This window comes from Zalophus californianus, chromosome 4 (assembly GCF_009762305.2).
Source record: "Zalophus californianus isolate mZalCal1 chromosome 4, mZalCal1.pri.v2, whole genome shotgun sequence".
In the NCBI taxonomy this organism is placed as follows: domain Eukaryota; kingdom Metazoa; phylum Chordata; class Mammalia; order Carnivora; family Otariidae; genus Zalophus; species Zalophus californianus.
In genome coordinates this window covers 84,504,542-84,524,829 of record NC_045598.1, presented here as the reverse complement: position 1 = coordinate 84,524,829, position 20,288 = coordinate 84,504,542, and the positions used below count along the sequence as shown (strand labels likewise).

Below are 20,288 nucleotides of genomic sequence, written 5' to 3'. Positions count from 1 at the left end.
ATTTTTAAGGATAAATAATCTTTTATTATGTGAATATACCACATTTTGCTCATTTGTTCACCGGTTGAAGAGTATTTGGACTGTTTCTAGTTTTTGGCTATTAAAAACAATGCTATTGCCATTATTCTTGTACTAGTCTTTGTATGGACATATGTTTTCCTTTCTCTTGGGTAGATACCTAGCAGTGGAACTGATGGGTCATAATCAGTCACTTTATTAATTAGGAAAAGGGAAAAATGGTTCTTTGGTTCTTTTGAACTCAAGCGAAAGGAATAACTAGTAAGTAGGTGGCATAACTGTTGATGCTGAAAGATAAGGACACACACAACACTCAATGTGGAAGTAGTAATCCATTGAGGTCAAAAGAAGGTAAAAGAAAAGAATAACCAAATATTTTCTTGGGAGAAGGTAGATTAAAGGGAAAGTTAAGAGGAAGAAGGTGGTATAGGGGCCCTGGGAAGAAAATAATTCACTTCAAAGTCACAGCTACTACATCTTGTTTTTAAAAACACACGCACATATGGGGTTATCAAATGAGTAGTGCTTATAAAATGTTTTGTTAATAGGAAAGTTAAAAAAAATTAAAGTTCTTTTGACTTTCCAGATTTTGTTATAAAAGTAATGATTTGGATTTATTGCTTATAATAGTTTGTATGTGAAATATACTGAAAAGCAAATAAAGCAAAAAAATGTGAGTTTGGGTAATATTAGACAGTAAATTTGTGAAATAACTGAGAATTTGTTTCACAGCCACTAACCTTCAATGTTGAGGATTTATAATGTTTTTCCCCATTTTTTAAAAAAGATTTTATTTATTTATTTTCACAGAGAGAGAGAGAGAGAGAGTGAGAGCAGGAACACAAGCAGGGGGAGTGGGAGAGGGAGAAGCAGGCTCCTGGCTGAGCAGGGAGCCCGATGTGGGGCTCAAGCCCAAGAGCCTGGGATCATGACCTGAGCTGAAGGCAGGCAGACGCTTAATGGCTGAGCCAGGCACCCCTCCCAATTTTTTTGTCTTTAATTCTTTAACTTTAACTCCTATCTAGAGGACAAAAACCAGGCAAATGTCATCCTGGAAGTTTCTAGAAATTGGTGTCCTAGTTACTCTGAGAAAGACTATTAAAGCTCTGAACTTTTATTTTCCCCCCAATCAACTTGACCTGAATTTGACATTCTCCAAGAGCCAAGTAAATCAAGGTTATATGTCTGTGATATATACTATTTATGCTGGGCAGCTGCATCTGACAACATTCTCTAAGAAGAAAATATAATGTCTTTATTTTAGACATTAGGGTAACCTTTATCTTCTGTGAAGGAAAAAAATTGAAAAGGCGATTTATGTCACCAAGAACCCCTCCATGGGAGTAAGGAATACCAGTCACTGGGTAGGATTCCAGCATAGGCTTGTGACTCAATTAGTGGTACAGAGCCTTTGCCTCAAAGTGTAGAAATGTCCCATTTTCGTAATCAAGGCGGGTACAATACAAGCTGAAAGGGGATATTTTTCCTACTCATCAGGTCTTCACCGAAACTCTCTTCAAGTGCCTTCCCTTTGTGTTCCCTTAACAGTCTCTATTTCCACTTCATGGATGAAAAAGATGGTCGTTGGTGGACACAGCAATGGCTTGCCCAACTCGGTCCCTGAAATTAACTTTGAGCTGCCACCCCAATTTCCCCCGCTCCAGCTTGCTCTTTTACCTCCTCGGGGAACTCTCCCCCCCCAACCCAAGTGGTTATCTCAGGCCCCGCCCCGCCCGCTGGTTGGCTACGGGGTGGGAGGCTCGTTCCTTCCCTTGCCATTGGCCCCTCAGGGGGAAGGTGCGTTTCCCGGCTCCCGATAGGTCGCCCCAGCGAGACAACACTAACAACCACGGAGCATTTGTCATTTCCGGGTAAGATGGCTGCAGTGCGTGTGCTGAGGACCTGGAGCCAGAATGCTGGGCGGCTGGTAAGCGGTTTGGGGCTCATTTGAGGTCTGGAAGGAGTGGTTTGTCGCTAGTATTCCCGGGGAGGTGTGTTACTTTGTCGTCCGAGTGCCAGGCGGACAGGGCACGCGAGATGGAGAAGTGCAAGGATGTATGCTAAACGAAGGGCAGAGAAGGTGGCGAGCGGACCGGTCCGGAGACCCACTTCCTCCTTACCTGGCCGCGTTTCTGTCGCGACTCCGTCTCCTTCCAGCTCTATCTACACCCAGCCCATTTAGCCTTTCACCCGTTAGCCTTTTATTGGGCACTATCTAGGTGCTGGGCATTGTGATAGGCACTGGGGATATGGAAATATATACTAACTCAGCATTTATTGAGCACCCACAGTGTGCCAAACACTGACAACACGACCCCTGCCTCGGAGAACTTAAATCCAGAGAGGAAGAGACCCGTAAAGCAAAGCATAACACCACGGGTCTTTGCCTCCGAGGAGCAGAGAGACTCAGGCTTCATTCTGTGGACCTGTACTCTTCTCCTGTGTTTGCGCCACGTATCTTTACAACCTTTTTATCACCAGAGCTACGACCTACCACCATCTCCCTTGAAGTTTCTCCCTTTGAACAACCATTTAGCACCAGACACCTAACATCTCAGTAGTCATAGTATTTCGTCCTATTTGCATAGCGTTTTTCCTTCTGGGATCCCTCTTCCCTAAGGTCTTACAGTGGTCGACCCCTGATCTTAACAAAATCTGTCAAGAGCCTCCTGTGTACCAGGTACTGTGCCAGGCGCTCGGGAAACAAATGTGAGTAAGAGAGACCCCTGCCGTTTCAGATTAATTACAACATTGTGGTGGAAGGCAGGGGAGAAAGAGACATAAACAAGGAATTAGGACATCTTGAGAAGTGCTATAATGGGACAGTATAGAGTTACAGGAACACATAGGAGGGGTCTTGGAGGGTCAGAGAGGAGTTCTCAGAGGATGCTGTGTAACTTGAGATTTGCACCGTGGTAGGTATTGGCCTCTTTTTTGAAAGTGCTCCTTGCTTGGTTTCTGTGACACAGCTTCCCAATATTCTTCTTCCTAGATGTTTGGCCACTCCATCCCAATCTCCTATTTTCCTGCCTGCCTTTTAAATATGTATTGGTGTTTATAAGGGCTCTGACTATGGCCCTCTGCACTTCCTGGACTATTTCAGGCACTTCTTTGAATTTAGTTGCTGTCTATATGCTGGTGATTCCTAAAGTTCCCCAGTCTTCAAGCCAGTTCTACTCCAGACCCATATATATCCTACCATCCTGGAAATCTCCAGTTGCATGCATATTAGGTATTTTTAAGCTGCAAGTAATAAAATCCCAACCAATAAATGGGAAATTATCTATGCGTCCCAAAGCTAGATGGCCCCTGGCATTGGTTAAGTGGCTCATACTTAACCAGGGTTGTCATTTCAACAATTCATGTGGCCTTTCCCTCATGGTTACAAGAGGGCTGCTACAACTTCATATTCAAGGCAGGAAGGAGGAAGGGGCGGTATCAGTCAGACTCTTTGGGCAGGACTATGTTACATGGCCACTGCTAGCACCAGGGGTCTTGAGCTAGCATTTGGCCATCTCATAGTGTCTGCTCAAATGCCTCAGAGGCACATCGGATTCTGGGTTCCAGAACAAAACCCTCAGACCTATTTCTCTTTTTTTTAAAGATTTTATTTATTTGACAGAGAGACAGCGAGAGAGGGAACACAAGCAGGAGGAGTAGGAGAGGGAGAAGCAGGCCCCCTGACGACTGGGGAGCCCGATGCAGGGCTCGATCCCAGGACCCTGGGATCATGACCTGAGTCAAAGGCAGTCACTTAACCGACTGAGCCACCCAGGCGCCCCAGACCTATTTCTCTTTTGATTCTAGCCTATAAATCTCCAAAATTTAGTCATTATTCTCCACCTTGCCCCCAACTGCAGCTATCCTGGTCCCTCCTAATTGGACTTTCTGCCTCCAATCGGTGCCTCTCCAACCCATTCTCCATAGTGTAACCAGGGTGATCTTATAAAGTAAGACATGCATTTGAGAAGGCCATTTCCTTGCTTAAAACTGCTACAAGCAAAATGTCCAAAATCTAAAAGACTGTGAGGCAATTTATGATCTGGACCTTTCCAAATCTCTCAGGCTTCATTTCTTGCTGAAACCTACTCACCCCAACGCCCACTCTGACACTTCCCTCACCCTTGCCCCACACTGAACCACACTGGAAGTACATTGAGCTTCAATTAATTAAACATACTGCTCTCTCTCTCTCTTTCTCAACTCCAGACTCCAGACCTTTGCACATCTATTTCCTCTGCTTTAAAGACTCTTGCTTTCTTTCCCTATGGCCTCATCTGCAACACACCTCATCTCCTGGATTACTCCTACTCATCCCTTAGATCTTACTTCAAGTTTACTTTCTTGAAGTAGGTTGGTTCCCTCCTTTGTATTTGTTTGTTTGTTTTAAAAATTTTTTATTGTTATGTTAATCACCATACATTACATCATTAGTTTTTGATGTAGTGTTCCATGATTCATTGTTTGTGCATAACACTCAGTGCTCCACGCAGAACGTGCCCTCTTTAATACCCATCACCAGGCTAACCCATCCCCCCACCCCCTCCCCTCTAGAACCCTCAGTTTGTTTTTCAGAGTCCATCGTCTCTCATGGTTGTCTCCCCCTCCGATTTACTCCCCTTCATTCTTCCCCTCCTGCTATCTTCTTCTTTTTTTTTTCTTAACATATATTGTGTTATTTGTTTCAGAGGTACAGATCTGTGATTCAACAGTCTTGCACAATTCACAGCGCTCACCATAGTACATACCCTCCCCAATGTCTATCACCCAGCCACCCCATCCCTCCCACCCCCCCACCACTCCAGCACCCTCAGTTTGTTTCCTGAGATTAAGAATTCCTCATATCAGTGAGGTCATATGATACATGTCTTTCTCTGATTGACTTATTTCACTCAGCATAACACCCTCCAGTTCCAACCATGTCATTGCAAATGGCAAGATCTCATTCCTTTTGATGGCTGCATAATATTCCATTGTGTATATATACCACATCTTCTTTATCCATTCATCTGTCGATGGACATCTTGGCTCTTTCCACAGTTTGGCAATTGTGGACATTGCTGCTATGTGTTTGTTTTTAATACTCTGTTTCTTCCATTATAACACTATGGTCATCATCACCTCTTTGTCTTCCTTTGAGGGTATGGACTGTACATTCCATGAGAGAGGAATTCATCTATTTTGTTCTCTAATCCCAAGTGCCTGGCACAGTGTAGATACTCAATAAGCATTTGTTGAACAACTCAGTAAAAAGTCTATTTTTTCCATCTGTTAAAAAGTTATAAACAACAAGAGGTCTTAATACTTATAGTAGATTATTAACAAGGCCTTACTATGTTGTGTTTTATACTCCCCTATTGCATCAAGCATTGACTCTTTTTTTTTTTTAAATTAATTTATTTGACAGAGAAAGACACAGCGAGAGCTGGAACACAAGCAGGGGCAGAGGGAGAGGGAGAAGCAGGCTTCCCGCAGAGCAGGGAGCCCGATGTGGGGCTCGATCCCAAGACCCTGGGATCATGAGCTGAGCGGAAGGCAGACACTTAATGACTGAGCCACCCAGGTGCCCAAGCATTGACTCTTGATTAACTTATCATATTGAATTAACATTGAACTTTTCAATTTTGTCTGTCTTCCTGTAATGAAGTGTAAGCACCTTGAATTTAGGGACTATATTCTGTAGCTTATTTAACTTTGAATTCCCAAGCCCAGCACAATCCCTGTCTTTAGTATATGTGCTGCTGAAGCAAGCACACAATCCCTGTCTTTAGGAGTGCTCAACAACTGCCTGTTTTAATTATTATTTATTTCCTTATTTGAATCTGCTAAAACTTTGTTTCATCTCCTATTTTTTGTATTCTGTTTCTAGAAAAAAATGTCTTTTTTAGCTTGACAAATTATTTTTTCTCCTTCTCCCTGCTGTTGCTTTTTTATCTTTCCATTCAGCAGTTTCACTAATGTTTTTTAGCCTTCTCTTAATCCATTTAATCACTACCACATAATGCCTGTTGTACTTATATTGCTTTCTCCTTTTCCACTGTAAATCACTTCAGGAGCCTATTATTTCATGCCTCAAATACTATAATAGTTTCTTAACTTTTTCCTCTCTTACTTGGCTTTCCTGTTAATAATCAATAAACTGCAACTGCATTAATTTCTTAGTCCTTTTTCTTCAATAATCTATAGTGTGGGAGTTCATACTCCTTATCCTGACATTTACAGGATTACAATTTGGTCCTTGAGCCACTTCCAATGGTCCCTTTTACAAATTTGATCAAGCCAAATCAAGCAACTCACTGCCTGAGGAGACAAATTCCAGCAGTAGTTCCTTTGTTTAGTCTGTTCCCTCTGCCTTAAAAGTACATTTCTGCTCTTTAATTATTAATACTTATTATGCAAGGCCCACCTCAACTCTTCCTCCTACAAGCCTTCCCAGATCAAGCCAACCTGAAAAAACAAAGCACAAAAAAAACTCTACTTAAACTCATCTAAAACCTACTGCCTATATTTATTACAAAAAACTAGAGCATACATGCCCATGCATGAATGTGTGTGTTGGGGGGTGGGGGTTATTGTTTCAGCTAGGTTATAAATTCAAAGCGGAGATTATTTCTCCTACATATAACAATGTGGTGTGAGAGAAAGAGCCTCAGCTTTAGAGTCAAATTTACTTGGTTTCAGAGCTGAATTTTGCCATTTGTTTTGTGACCTTGGGCAAAGCACTCATTAGTTTTTCAGAGGGCTAATGTGCCTTTTATTCCAGAAGGTGATTGTGAGATAAAAAGAGGATAAAAGAGAGAGAGAGAGAGAGACTTTTAAAGTACCAAGCACTTAGGTAGGAACTCAATAAAGTTTGATAGTTCCTGCCTCCCTTGCCTGGTGAGTAGTTCTTCAATAAAAGTTGCCAGTTGTTGAAGGTAGGACCTTCAACAAAGGTTGTTTTTTTTTTTTTAAAGATTTTATTTATTTATTTACTTGACAGAGACAGACAACGAAAGAGGGAACACAAGCAGAGGGAGAGGGAGAGGAAGAAGCAGGCTTCCCACTGAGCAGGGAGCCCGATGTGGGGCCCAATCCCAGGACCCTGGGCTGAAGGCAGACACCTAATGACTGAGCCACCCAGGCGCCCCCTTTCAAAGGTTTTTTAAAAAACGATTTTTTAAAAAAATCAAGATGAATCCATATAATTCAAACTTCCATTTACTGCCCTAAATTAAAATTTATGAATGTCTGATGAAGCGTAAGTTGATATACGCCTTTGAGTCTGTTATTGACTAAGAGCCAGGGTTGTGGGAGTTGAAGGAGAAAGAAAGGACACAGAAAATGGGGGTTTGGGAAAGAATTCTTTCAATATCTGTTAAGTTTTTTTTTTTTTAAAGATTCTATCCATTTATTTGACAGAGACACAGCCAGAGAGGGAACACAAGCAGGGGGAGTGGGAGAGGGAGAAGCAGGCCTCTCGCCGAGCAGGGAGCCCGATGCAGGGCTTCATCCCGGGACCCTGGGATCATGACCTGAGCCGAAGGCAGATGCTTAACAACTGAGCCACCCAGGCACCCCACTATCCGCTAAGTTTTAAGCTGTCAATTTTAGTTAAGTTTTATGTTTCCTGAATGTTAATAAGAATAAAATATATATTGTAAAGATTAGTTGCTTTATGATTATCTCTTAAGATAAAACTAAGATGCATGATTTAAGATTATTTATGTTTTAGGAAAGGGATCTTTAGTTTTTCTTCAGAAATCAGTAACAGCTTGGAAATTAAGGTGAAATATCATGTAATAATTTAAATGTATTATTCCTATTGGTAAACCAAATATTTGTTTTTATATTATTTGCTCTCAGAAAAAGAACAAAATTCTTGTTTATAAATACATAATACGTATTATAATGTAAAAGGCTAATCACTAAAGGATAAAGTACCTGACAATAAAGTAATTTTTTAAATTAAAAGTAACTCCTACATTAATAAAAAAATTTGAAATACATTCCACTATTCTCAAATACAGTAAGGGGGTTAGAAATTTCTATACATTATGTTTAAAAGTGTGATGTAGTTAGCCAGGTATTAATAATGTTGAAATATTAACTTTCAAAAATAAAATACTCTATTTTTCAAACACGTAGGTTCTAATATATCAAGTTGACTAGGTTCATGTCTACTTATTTCTATTACATATTGTCTTGCATTATACTAAGATGTTATACAAAATGGTTACACCTAAAGAGTCATCTGTAAATTACGGTAAGAAATTATAGTAAGAAAACCTTTCCCTATAGCACTACACATGTTTTCCAGTGTCTTTAGATGCTAACAGTCAGTTTTGAATTCTTTAATAGTTTTAGGAAGTCTTTAGTGACTTGACTGCACCTACAAACTGATGTGTTTGTATAAAATACATTGTTAAAATTTCTTCACTTTCATAAGAAATTTTAGGCAAGGATCATAAGCATATAAAGAAATCTGACTCCAAGGATGTAGTTTTACTAAATAAAAGAACAAAATAATGTTCTCTGGGTGCTAGGGTTTAAGTTCCTTTGATTTCTTGAACAGAAATACTAAAGAAATAACCAATCTTAATAAACTTGATTTTCATTGATTCCAGATTTTGGCCAGTTCAGATTTTGGCCTGGATAATTTCATATTGTTTCTTTGTGATAATGACTGTTTTACTTTTAGAATAGACTTGAAATTCAGTATGTACTTAGAGAGATAAGCCATCAAGAACATCCACAAAAGCGTTTACTTTTTTGTTTTCTCATCTTTAGATCTGTGTTCGCTACTTTCAGACATGTATGAATGTTCATGTTTTGAAGCCAAAATGTGTGTATTTCTTTGGTTATCCTTCATTCAAGTATAGTCATCCACATCAGTTGCTGAAAACAACTGCTGGTAAGTATGATCTCAAAATAGCCTATATAAAATAATGTTTTATATCGTACTCAGAACTTTTAAAAAAGTAATTGAAGACTTATCAAAGTAAAAGAAGTTAACCTTTTCTTTCTAGCCCAGCCCTCCTTGCTTTCCCTGAATCTATCCTTTTCTTATCTTCTTTTTTCTGTGCCCTCACCCCCATCCCTTTTATATCTTTACATTAATGCTTGTGTCTTCATAATATTGGGAACGGGTTGTCTTGGGCCATCTGCTCTTTATCATGTGGCTCATCTAAGTGCAATAGTCAGGTAAATTGTTGACTTAGCAGATTGTATCCTTATACTGTCACTGTATTACTGGTTGCATGAAGCACCTACCTCAGTCTGTTGTGTTAAGATTGTGTGATGAAACATCCTGAAGTGTTCCTAAATAGAAAGTTTTCTGACTTTTACCATTTAATTACCTTTCTCACGTCTTTTTCTACCCTCAGTAAAGAACTTGAGGCTTAAGTATTAGATTTGGCAAGGGCACTAACACTTTTTTTCTGATGTTCTATTTAGAACTCTGATAAAGAACCCTAGCCATTAAGCTTTTTGACAGATACTTGATGCCTTAGTCTGTGCTAGCACTGAAAAATGGGGGAATACCAGGCAGATCCAACCCCTGAGATCAGTCTTTCCATGCCTTTTTATAGGTCATCTTCCACAACACCCTAAGATACATAAACCCTACCTTTGCCTGTTTTTTTTAAGATTTTTATTTTTAAAAGTTGATCTTTTCTCTTTATTTCTCAGAGAAAATAGAGGCCATTCAAGCAGAAACTCCCAACTTCCTGCTCTAATGTCTAAACACCTTGAGCTTTGGGTTCTTGGTCTATCAATTACTAGCAGTGTAACTTTAAGCAAGTTACTTAATTCCTTTCTATTTCATCATCTGTAAAATGGGAGTAATCACAGTGCCTAACTCATTGTACTGTTGTGAGAATAAATTCATTTAACACAAGTATTTATTGATCACCTGCTATCTGCCAAGGCACTGTTCTAGGTGCTTGGGATACATTCTCTTCCTATATTCCCTACTTAAGCTAGAAACCTGGAGACTTCCAGATTCCTGTTTCACATCAAATTGATTACTGAGATCTATTAATTTGACATCTTACATGAGTCTTAAATCTATCTTCTCTTTTTCAGACAGCTTTGAAAATATATAAATATATTAAATTCTATACTTCAGTTTCGTACCTGTAGTAGCCTCCTAACTGCTTTCTCTGTCATCCCTTCCCCAACCCCATCCACCCACATTCCTGCCAAGGAGATTTCTTTCTAAAATTAAAGATTTAAAGTTACAGATCTGAAATTGCAGATGGTATTCCCTGTTGGTTAATTATTGCTGAATAACAACCCTGCCCACGACTTTAGGCTTAAAGCAACAATGATTTATTATTTCACAGGATTCTGGGGGTTACCCGGGTGGTTCCTCTGCTGGTTTCACCTGAGCTCACTAATATAACTGTATTCAGCTAGAGGATCATCTGGGCTGGAAGGTGCAAGATGGTCTCACATACATGTCTGACAGTTGGTGCTGGTTTTTGGGTGGGGTGTCTCATTTCTCTTCCCCATGGCCTTTCATCCTCTAATAGACTATATCAGCTTCCTTACTCTGGGATCTCAAGGCAGTATTCCAGGAGGGAGATGGTAGAAGAAGCTGCGAGGTCCTTTGAGGTCTAGACTCCAGAATTTGTACAACTTTACTTCTGCTCTATTCTATTGTCCAAGGAAGTCATTTGCCAGCATAGATTTAAGTAGTGGTAAATTAGACTCTACGTCTTATGGGAGCAGCTGCAAAAAAAATGATGACCATATTTACTTACTGGCTCATGATCACCTGCAGGATAAGTTCCAAACACCTCACTGTGGCATGGCAAAGAAAGCTTTTTAAATCTGGACTGATTTTTTGCCATGTATACTATCTTCAGCCATAGAATTGCGTGTTATTCCCTAACCATGCTATGCACTATATTTCCATGTTCTTCTTGCACATGCTGTTCCTTGAATAATATTGTTTTGTATAGAGGTGCCATAATATATTTACTTGTCATTTTTTGATGACTTAGATTGGTATCCCAGGTCTTCATTTTAACTCTATGATAACTATTCTTGAGCACAAATCTTTGTGTACCTCTCTTAATTATTTCCTCCGGGGAAAAAAGTCTTAAAAGCACAATTGTTTATTGAGTCAAAGATACGAACTTTTTTTTTAAGGCTTTTGATACTTAATACCAAACTATTTTTTCAGAAAGGTTTCGGTTTGTACTATGAGCAGCAGGCTGTGAGAGGACCGAACTTGACTAGAGAGGAAATGAGGTGCCTAATACCTCCATATCAAAAATGCATTTGTATTTCTTAACCATTAACCTCTCTCCTTATATTTATTAAAGAAAATCTTATGACCTGAATTGGCTTGTTGTGTGTTTTGTAAGCAATTTTGTTGAATAGCAGTCTGAAGATAGAGGAGCACTCTTGAATCAGTTCAGAGCCACTTGTTACCCTGGAAAAGTGAGAGGATCCATACCTACTTTCTGTTGACCAGAAATACTTACTCTTGGGAATAATTACCATAAAGTATCACTTGCATCTAATTGTTATAAGAGTGGGGTAGAAATTCAAAAAGGGATAAACAGTGGAAAGAGGAAGGAGAGGGACTAAAACTTAAAGATAAGTTGGCAGAACATGGTTTGGACAGATGAAAAATTTTCAAGTTGTCTAGATACGGACCTGCCTGATGGTTAGCCACTAAGAATGAGAAGAGTTACATGAAGTCAAAAGAGATCTAAGAGCAGGACACTAGTGGTTATTACAGTTTGATAACAGAAAACAAGGAGATCCAGCTAGCTGGGCCTTCTATGCCCTTGTAAAAGAGCATTATTTTGGAAGTTGGGAAAATGGAACTGCTGTGGCAGTTATCAGTAGGTCTGTGACACTGATTTAAGATTTATTTAAATCTTTGATGGTTATGAATGACGCTTATGCTTTTAAAAATTATAAAATACATTTTTGTCTGTAAAATGCAATAGTTTCTGCCTCTGCTTGAGAATATTTTCTCATTTTAGCTGTGAAAGTATCTGTTAGGAATACATTACTTATTTAATGAGACCATTTCTCATTTGTCTTTGAAGCTCTGCAAGGACAGATTGTTCAATTCAAACTCTCAGACATCGGAGAAGGGATTAGAGAAGTAACTATTAAAGAATGGTAAGTTGGGGCACCTAGCTGGCTCAGTCAGTAGAGTATGTGATCTTGATCTGGGGTTGTAAGTTCAAGCCCAACGCTGGGTGTAGAGATTACTTAAAAATAAAACCTTAAAAAAAAGAAAAGAATGGTAAGCTATTCTGAAAAAGATTTTAAGTCAATGTAAAAAAATTTGTGTAAAAATAAGTAGGCATTATTTAAGTTGAGAAACTTCTTTCTATAACAATGCTTTTTTTAAAAGCAATAAGTTTAGTAAGTTTTAGTTTAATCGTTTGTGTTGCTATTATGTTGTTAATACAATTATCATACATCATGACATTTTATTTGATGTAATCGCTTAAGGATTATCTTTTCTTTTAAAAAATTTTTTTCACTGCCCACCCCTCACTTCAGCTAAAAAAGAGAAATTAGTCTGTGAAAGATGTTAACTTGATATGACCATGTGCTTGAATGACATTTGTATATGAGCTATTTATTTCTAGACTATTTTAAAATCATGATATAGTCTAAGCTCTCTTTACTGAAAATGACCTCAGTAAGAATGCCAGTATATTTGACTCACCATTCTGTTTACCTATATTTTTAGGATAGGTTAAAATATAATACCAAAAGGTATCAATCAAAAAATAATTTTTGGAAAGGTTCAAAGTTTTTCAAAACCTTGAAACAGCCTCCTATTGCCTTCATCATTCTTCTACTTTTCCTTTTTCCTTTTTGGAAAAAAAAGAAACACCTCTGGGTAGTAAACTGATTTTTAAAGGTATCTAGAAGTAGCAGTGAAGGGGCGCCTGGGTGGTTCAGTCATTAAGCGTCTGCCTACAGCTCAGGTCATGATCCCACGGTCAGGGGATCGAGCCCCACATCGGGCTCCCTGCTCCACAGGAAGCCTGTTTCTCCCTCTCCCACTCCCCCTGCTTGTGTTCCCTCTCTCGCTGTGTCTCTCTCTGTCAAATAAATAAATAAAATCTGTAAAAAAAAAAAAAATTAGAAGTAGCAATGAAGATGAATAAATAGATGCTCTCTCATCATAGTTTTACACTGTTGAAGATCCTTTTAAGAATCTGATTGAGGGCGGAGCCTGGGTGGCTCAGTTGGTTAGGCGACTGCCTTCTGCTCAGGTTATGATCCTGGAGTCCCGGGATCGAGTCCCGCATCGGGCTCCCTGCTCGGCGGGGAGCCTGCCTCTCCCTCTGACCCAACCCCCTCTCATGCTCTCTCTCTCTCTCATTCTCCCAAATAAATAAATAAAATTAAAAAAAAAAAGAATCTGATTGAGGGGCGCCTGGGTGGCTCAGTTGTTAAGCGTCTGCCTTCAGCTCAGGTCATGATCCCAGAGTTCTGGGATCGAGCCCTGCATCAGGCTCCCAGCTCGGTGGGAAGCCTGCTTCTCCCTCTCCCACTCCCCCTGCTTGTGTTCCCTCTCTTGCTGTCTCTCTCTCTCTGTCAAATAAATAAATAAAATCTTAAAAAAAAAAAAGAATCTGATTGAGCCACCTGTACATTCTTTCTCTGTAGTTCTATTATTACTTTGTAAGTTGGAAAAGAATAAGAACATAATTGTGCCTTATGGTTGTGTCTCTAGTGGCATTGTGGGATTAAGGAAAGAGTAATGGATGTCAAATCAGAAGAGCTTGACTCTGAAACTTACTAACCATCTTGCTGGGACTCATGTGGTCTCTACTGAGCATTGATTCTTAATGTGTAAAATGGGGGAAACAGAACTTACTCTGCAATCTCACAAGGGTTATGGAAAGGATCAAATAATGTAATATATAGAAAATGCCTTTTAAATCTGCAGAGTATTATGTACATTTATGCTGTTGATACCTTCTTTCTAAGACAAAGACTAGTCTTTGTAGATTGCAGATTTTTTTTGACAGTCCTTAATTTCTACCTCTTATTAATTCTCTAGACACATTTTTTTTTAAGACTTTATTTATTCATTTGACAGAGACACAGTGAGAGAGGGAACACAAGCAGAGGGAGTGGGAGAGGGAGAAGTAGGCTTCCCGCTGAGCAGGGAGCCCAATGCGGGGCTTGATCCCAGGACCCTGGGATCATGACCTGAGCCGAAGGCAGATGCTTAACCACTGAGCCACCCAGGCGCCCCGACACATATGTCTGGTATAGGGTTTTAAGGTTCTTGGAAAAGGAGATTATTTCATTCCTAATGAAAATTAATAGTTCATTAAATGAGAAACACATATGATTAAGGTTTTTCAGAAGTTCTTTAAGAAATATTAAGAGCTTTCTTGAATTCTGTGTTCTTTTTCTCTAACTTAATATCTATAAATCTCAACTCTAGGGAAAAATATATATATATATATATTGTAATGCAGTTGGGGGCACCTAGGTGGCTCAGTGAGTTAAGTATCTGACTCTTGATCTCGGCTCAGGTCTTGATCTCATGGTTATGAGTTTGGACCCCGCATTGGGCTCCACGCTGGGCATGGAGTCCACTTAAAAAAAAAGTATATATATATACATACACTATATATACACATATATATATACACATACACACACACACAACATTAGGTATATATGTACTATATGTACACACTATATATACAATATTACATGTGTATATAGTGTGTATACAATATATATAGTGTATATATACATATATAGACACACTATATATATATATATATACACACTATATGTATATATAATGCAGTTGGTAAAATGTTAAAAAGCAGAATTGTGTGCTATACACTGAGAATAGAAATTTGAATGTGTAAGAAAGCATGATTTAACAGATGGTGATGTGTTTATGTAAGTGGCAGTAAAACCTTATTTATTCTCAGAATTTGTAGCAGCAAATACATGGATAAAGAAGAAAAATACTTCTATTTCAAAAAGCCTTTGGCAAACTTCCAAAACAAAAATTTGCATTATATATGTTCTTTTGTCTTAAAGTCAGTTTTGTCTGATAGTAATAGAGCCACTCCAGCTGTCTTTTGGTTACTATTTGCATGATTTTTTTTGGTGTGTGTGTGGTGTATGCGTTTTGTGTGTGTTGTGAGCATATAATTGTGAGTTTTTTTCTGGATTTTTTATTTTGTTCTATTTATCTATGTGTCTGTTTTTATGCCAATACCATACTGTTTTGATTATTATGGCTTTATAATATAACTTGAAATCTGGAATTTTGATCCCTCCAGCTTTGCTTTTCTTTCTCAAAATTGCTTTGGCTATTTGGGGTCTTTTGTGGTCCCATACAACTTTTAGGGTTGTTTGTTCTAGTTCTGTGAAAAATGCTGTTGGTATTTCAATAGGGATTGCATTAAATGTATAGGTTGCTTTGAGTAGTATAGACATTTTAATCATATGTTTTTCCAATCCATGAGCATGGAATATCTTTCCATTTCTTTGTATCATCTTCAGTTTCTTTCATCAGTGTTTTATAGTTTTTAGAGTCAGATCTTTCACCTTTTTGGTTAGGTTTATTCCTAGATATCTTCTTATTTTTGGTGCAATTGTAAATGGGATTGTTTTCTTAATTTCTCTTTGTGCTGCTTCTGTAGTGGTATGTGGAAATGCAACAGATTTCTGTACATTGATTTTATATCCTGCAACTTTACTGAATTCATTTAGCAGTTCTAGTAGTTTTTTGGTGGAGTCTTTGGGTTTTCTATATATTAGCATCATGTCATCTGCAAAAAGTGAAAGTTTTGCTTCTTCTTTACCAATTTGGATGCCTTTTATTTTTGTTGTTGTTGTCTGATTGCTGTGGCTAGGACTTCCAGTACTATGTTGAATAAAAGTGAAGAGAGTGGACATCCATATCTTGTTCCTGACCTTAGGGGAAAGGCTCTCAGTTTTTCCCCATTCAGGATGATGTTAGCTGTGGGTTTTTCATATATGGCCTTTATTATGTTGAGTTATGTTCCCTCTAAACCTACTATGTTGAGGATTTTTATCATGAATAGATATTATACTTTGTAAAATGCTTTTTCTGTGTCTATTGAAATGATAGATGGTTCTTATCCTCTTATTGATGTGGGGATGTATCAGTAAGACTTTTGTTTGTTTGGAGTTTTTTCGCTACTGATTCAATTTCTTTGCTGGTTGTCTGTCTATTCAATTTTTCTATTTCTTCCTGATTCAGTCTAGGAATTTATCCATTACTTCCAGGTTGTCCAATTTGTTGACAGATAGTTTTTTATAATATTCTCTTATAATTGTATTTTTGTGGTGGTGGTGGTTATTTCTCCTCTTTCATTTGTGATTTTATCTATTTGAGTCCTTTCTCTTTTTTTCTTGATAAGTCTGGCTTGAGGTTTATCAGTTTTACTGATTTTTTTCCAAAGAACCAGGTCCTGGTTTCATTGATCTGTTCTATTGTTTTTTTTTTAATTTCTATATCATTTATTTCTGCCCTAATCTTTTTTACTTCCTTCCTGCTGGTTTTAGGTTTTGTTTTTTTGTTTTTTTCTAGCTCCTTTGTGTGTAAGAGTAGGTTGTTTATTTGAGATTTTTTTTTGCTTCTTAAGGTAGGCCTATATTGCTATAAACTTCCCTCTTAGAACTTTTTTTGCTACATCCCAAAGGTTTTGGACCTTGTGTTTTCATTTTCATTTGTTTCTATGTACTTTTTAAATTTCTTCTTTTATTTCCTGTTTGACCCACTCATTGCTTATTAGCATGTTATTTAACCTCATTATATTTGTGATCTTTCCAAATTTTTTCTTGTGGTTGACTTCTAGTTTAATAGCGTTGTGATCAGAAAAGATGCATTGTATGACTTCAGTCTTCTTGAATTTGTCAAGGATTGTTTTGTGGCTTAATATGTGATCTTTTCTGGAGAATGTTCCATATGTGCCTGAAAAGAAGGCATATTCTCCTGTTTTAGGCTGGAATGTTCTGAATATATCTGTTAAATCCATGTGGTCCAGAGTGTCATTCAAATTCATTGTTTCCTTGTTGATTTTCTGTTTAGATCATGTGTCCATTGATGTAGTTGGGTGCTAAAGTGCTCTACTATTATTGTATTATTATCGATTAGTTCCTTTATTTTTGTTATTAACTGTTTTATGTATTTGGGTCCTCCCATGTTGGGTGCATAAATATTTACAATTATATCTTTTTGTTGGATTGTCCCCTTTCTTATTATATAATGTCCTTATTTGTCTCTTGTTACAGCCTTTGTTTTAAAGTCTATCTGTCCAATGTAAGTATTGCTACTCCAGCTTTCTTTCCTTTTCTTTCCCTTTTTTTTAAGATTTTACTTATGCATTTATTTATTTATTTATTTTAGAGAGAGAGAGAGAGAGAGAGAGCACGAGCAGGGTGGGAGAAAGAATCTCAAGCAGACTCCACGCTGAGCATGGAGCCTGTGCAGGGCTGGATCTCACAACCCTGAGCTCATGACCTCAGCTGAAATCAAGAGTTGGACCCTCAGCCACCTGAGCCACCCAGGCGCACCATACTCTTGCTTTCTTTTGACATCCATTTGCATGATAGGTGTTTCTCCATCCCCACTTTCAATCTGCAGGTGTCTTTAGGTCTAAAATGAGTCTCTTGTAGGCAGCATATAGATGGGTCTTTTTTTTTTTAATCCATTCTGTCACCCTGTGTCTTTTGATTGGCATGTTTGTTTTTTGTTTTGTTTTGTTTTTTTTAAGATTTTATTTATTTATTCATGAGAGACAGAGGGAGAGAGAGAGGGAGAGAGAGAGAGAGAGAAGCAGAGGGAGAAGCAGGCTCCCAAGGAGCAGGGAGCCCAATGCTGGACTCGATCCCAGGACCCTGGGATCATGACGTGAGCCGAAGGCAGACACTTAACCGTCTGAGCCACTGAGGCGCCCTTGTTTGGCATGTTTAATCCATTTACATTCCAAGTAATTATTGCTAGATATGTACTTTTCGCCACTTTATTACTTGTTTTGTGGTTGTTTCTGAAGATTTTCTCTGTCTTTCTCGCTTTCATGGTTTACTGGTTTTCTTTAGTGATATATTTGGATTTCTTTCTCTTTATTCTTTGCATACTTATTAGTGGTTTTTGATTTGTTGTTACCATTAGGTTTGTGTATAACATCTTCTGCATATAACAGTGTAAATTAAGTTGATGGTCGTTTAAGTTTGAACACATTCTTCTCTCCTTCCTACGTTTTAGGTATATATTGTCATATTTTACATCCTTTTATTTGTGAGTTCATTGACTGATTTTTTTACAGAAATATTCATTTTTACTGCTTTTATGTTTCCTACCGTCATATTGTCACTCTTTGTCTTCCTTTCCTCTCAGAGTCTCTTTTAATATTTCTTGCAAGGTTGGTTTAGTGGTCATGAACTCCTTTAGTTCTTGTTTGTCTGGGAAATTCCTTATCTTTCCTATTCTGAATGATAGACTTGATCACTAGCAAATTGTTGGCTGCAGATATTTTCCATTCAGCACTTTGAATATATCATGCCAATCTCTTCTGGCTTAGAAAGTTTCTGCTGAAAAATCCCCTGATAGCCTTATGTGGTTTCCCTTGTATGTTACTGTCTTCTTTTGTCTTTTGGCTTTTAAAATTTCTTTGACACTATATTTTGCCAACTTAATTACAATATGTCTTGGTGTGCATCTCCTTTTGTCAGTTTTGGTGGGGGTTCTCTGTGCCTCCTGGATCTGAATATCTGTTTCCTTACCCAGATTAGAGAAATTTCCAGCCTTTATTTCTTCAAATAAATTTTCTGTTCCCTTTTCTCTCTCTTTTGGGACTCCTGTAATATAAATGTTACTGCATTTGATGGAATTACTGAGTTCCTTAAGTCTATTTTTATTTTGCACAATTCTTTTTCTCTCTTTTGTTCAACTTGATTACATTCCATTACTGTGTTTTCTAGGTCACTAATTTGTTCTACTGCTTCTTCCAAACTGCTGTTCATTGCATCAGGTTTGTTTCTGATCTTGCTTATTGTACTCTTCATCTCTGATTGGTTCTTTTTTATCTCTGTGTTAAGGGTCTTACTGATGTCTTCCACTCTTTTCTCAAGTCCAGTGAGTATATTTTTATGATTATTGCTTGAAATACTCCATCAGGCATGTTACTTATATCTCTTTCACTTAGATCTCCAGCCATGGCCTTGTCCTGTTCTTTCATTTGGGTCAAATGTCTCTGTCTTCTTATTTTGTTTAAGTCTCTGTGTCTGTTTCTTTGTGTTAGAAAAGTCAGCTACGTCCCCTGTTCCTGAGGGTAATGGCCTTATGAAGAAGAGGTCCTCTAGTGCCCTACCGTGTAGTGTCCCCTGTTCTCCAGGGCCTGGAGCTTCTGGGAGTGTCTCCAATGTGTGTTGCATATGCTCTGTTTTATCCCAGCCACTTTATCCTTTAGGCCCATTGTCTGCAGAGGCTGTCTGCTTGCTGTGGGCAGTATTTGGTCCCTAGCCTGACTGTGGTGCATTTTAACTAGGTGTGCTCTGGTCTGCTTTTGAAATGAGACCTGTTGCCATCACTGTCAGAACCAAGGCTCCGCAAAACCCCCAGATTGAGAGATATGGTGGTGGCAGGGTTTTGAGCCAGACTTTTTGGAGAGAGGGGCCCACCATGCTGGGACTGAGGCGAGTGTGACCAGGAAGGGTGGTTCTCCTGGAGCATGGGGTGGAGGAGGTAGTAGGACTTGGTGTAAGCATGCTAAGTAGTGAGTGTTGGCACTGCACTGCCTCCCATAGGTAGTCCTGTGCTTTTGCTGAGGAGTGGGGGATGGAAATCGCACCTTCCAGTTCCTTTGTTCCTGGAGGGGCTCTCTCTCTGAATGCTGCCTCTCTGGAATGTCCTCTAAGATGAACAAATAACCTCCCCACCTTGTGACCCAGAATGTTCTTGAGGTCACTGTTTCCATGCTATATGTCTGCAGGCTGTTTGCCCTGACTTCTCTCCAACAGTGGCCCCAATCAATGTCTTCAGGCTCTATCTGAGCCAAGCCCACTCACCTTTATAACTCCAGGCTTTAAGCCCTGCTGGTTGCAAGAACTCCCGAAATCCAGCTCCTCTCACTTTCCAAGCCACTTATTGTGGGAATTAGTTTTCCCCATGCACTCCCCTGTGTGCTAGTCTGTCTCTCACCCTTCTCTGCCACCACAGCTACCTTCCAACTGCAGCGGCTGATCTGTTTCTCTCCCAAACCATGTCTCTGCACATCGCATCTTCATTGATG

At 38.7% G+C, this 20,288-nt stretch overlaps 1 protein-coding gene across 4 annotated transcripts in view; it reads left to right on the top strand.

The window, feature by feature from the left end:
• Nucleotides 1-1,798: 1,798 nt before the first annotated feature.
• Nucleotides 1,799-20,288, top strand: part of DBT (dihydrolipoamide branched chain transacylase E2) — a 50,915-nt gene continuing 32,425 nt past the window's right edge. For 2 of the 4 annotated variants that reach the window (XR_003524665.1, XM_027622250.2), the window contains exons 1-3: nt 1,832-1,945; nt 8,788-8,911; nt 12,069-12,144. Coding sequence is in view for 3 of the 4 variants with exons in the window: in XM_027622250.2 (XP_027478051.1) it covers nt 1,895-1,945; nt 8,788-8,911; nt 12,069-12,144 (251 nt within the window). In the remaining variant the exon portion in view is untranslated. Of the gene's footprint in view, nt 1,946-7,468; nt 7,611-8,787; nt 8,912-12,068; nt 12,145-20,288 lie in introns of those variants that run through there. The other 2 variants (XM_027622257.2, XM_027622268.2) reach the window with 2 other exon arrangements.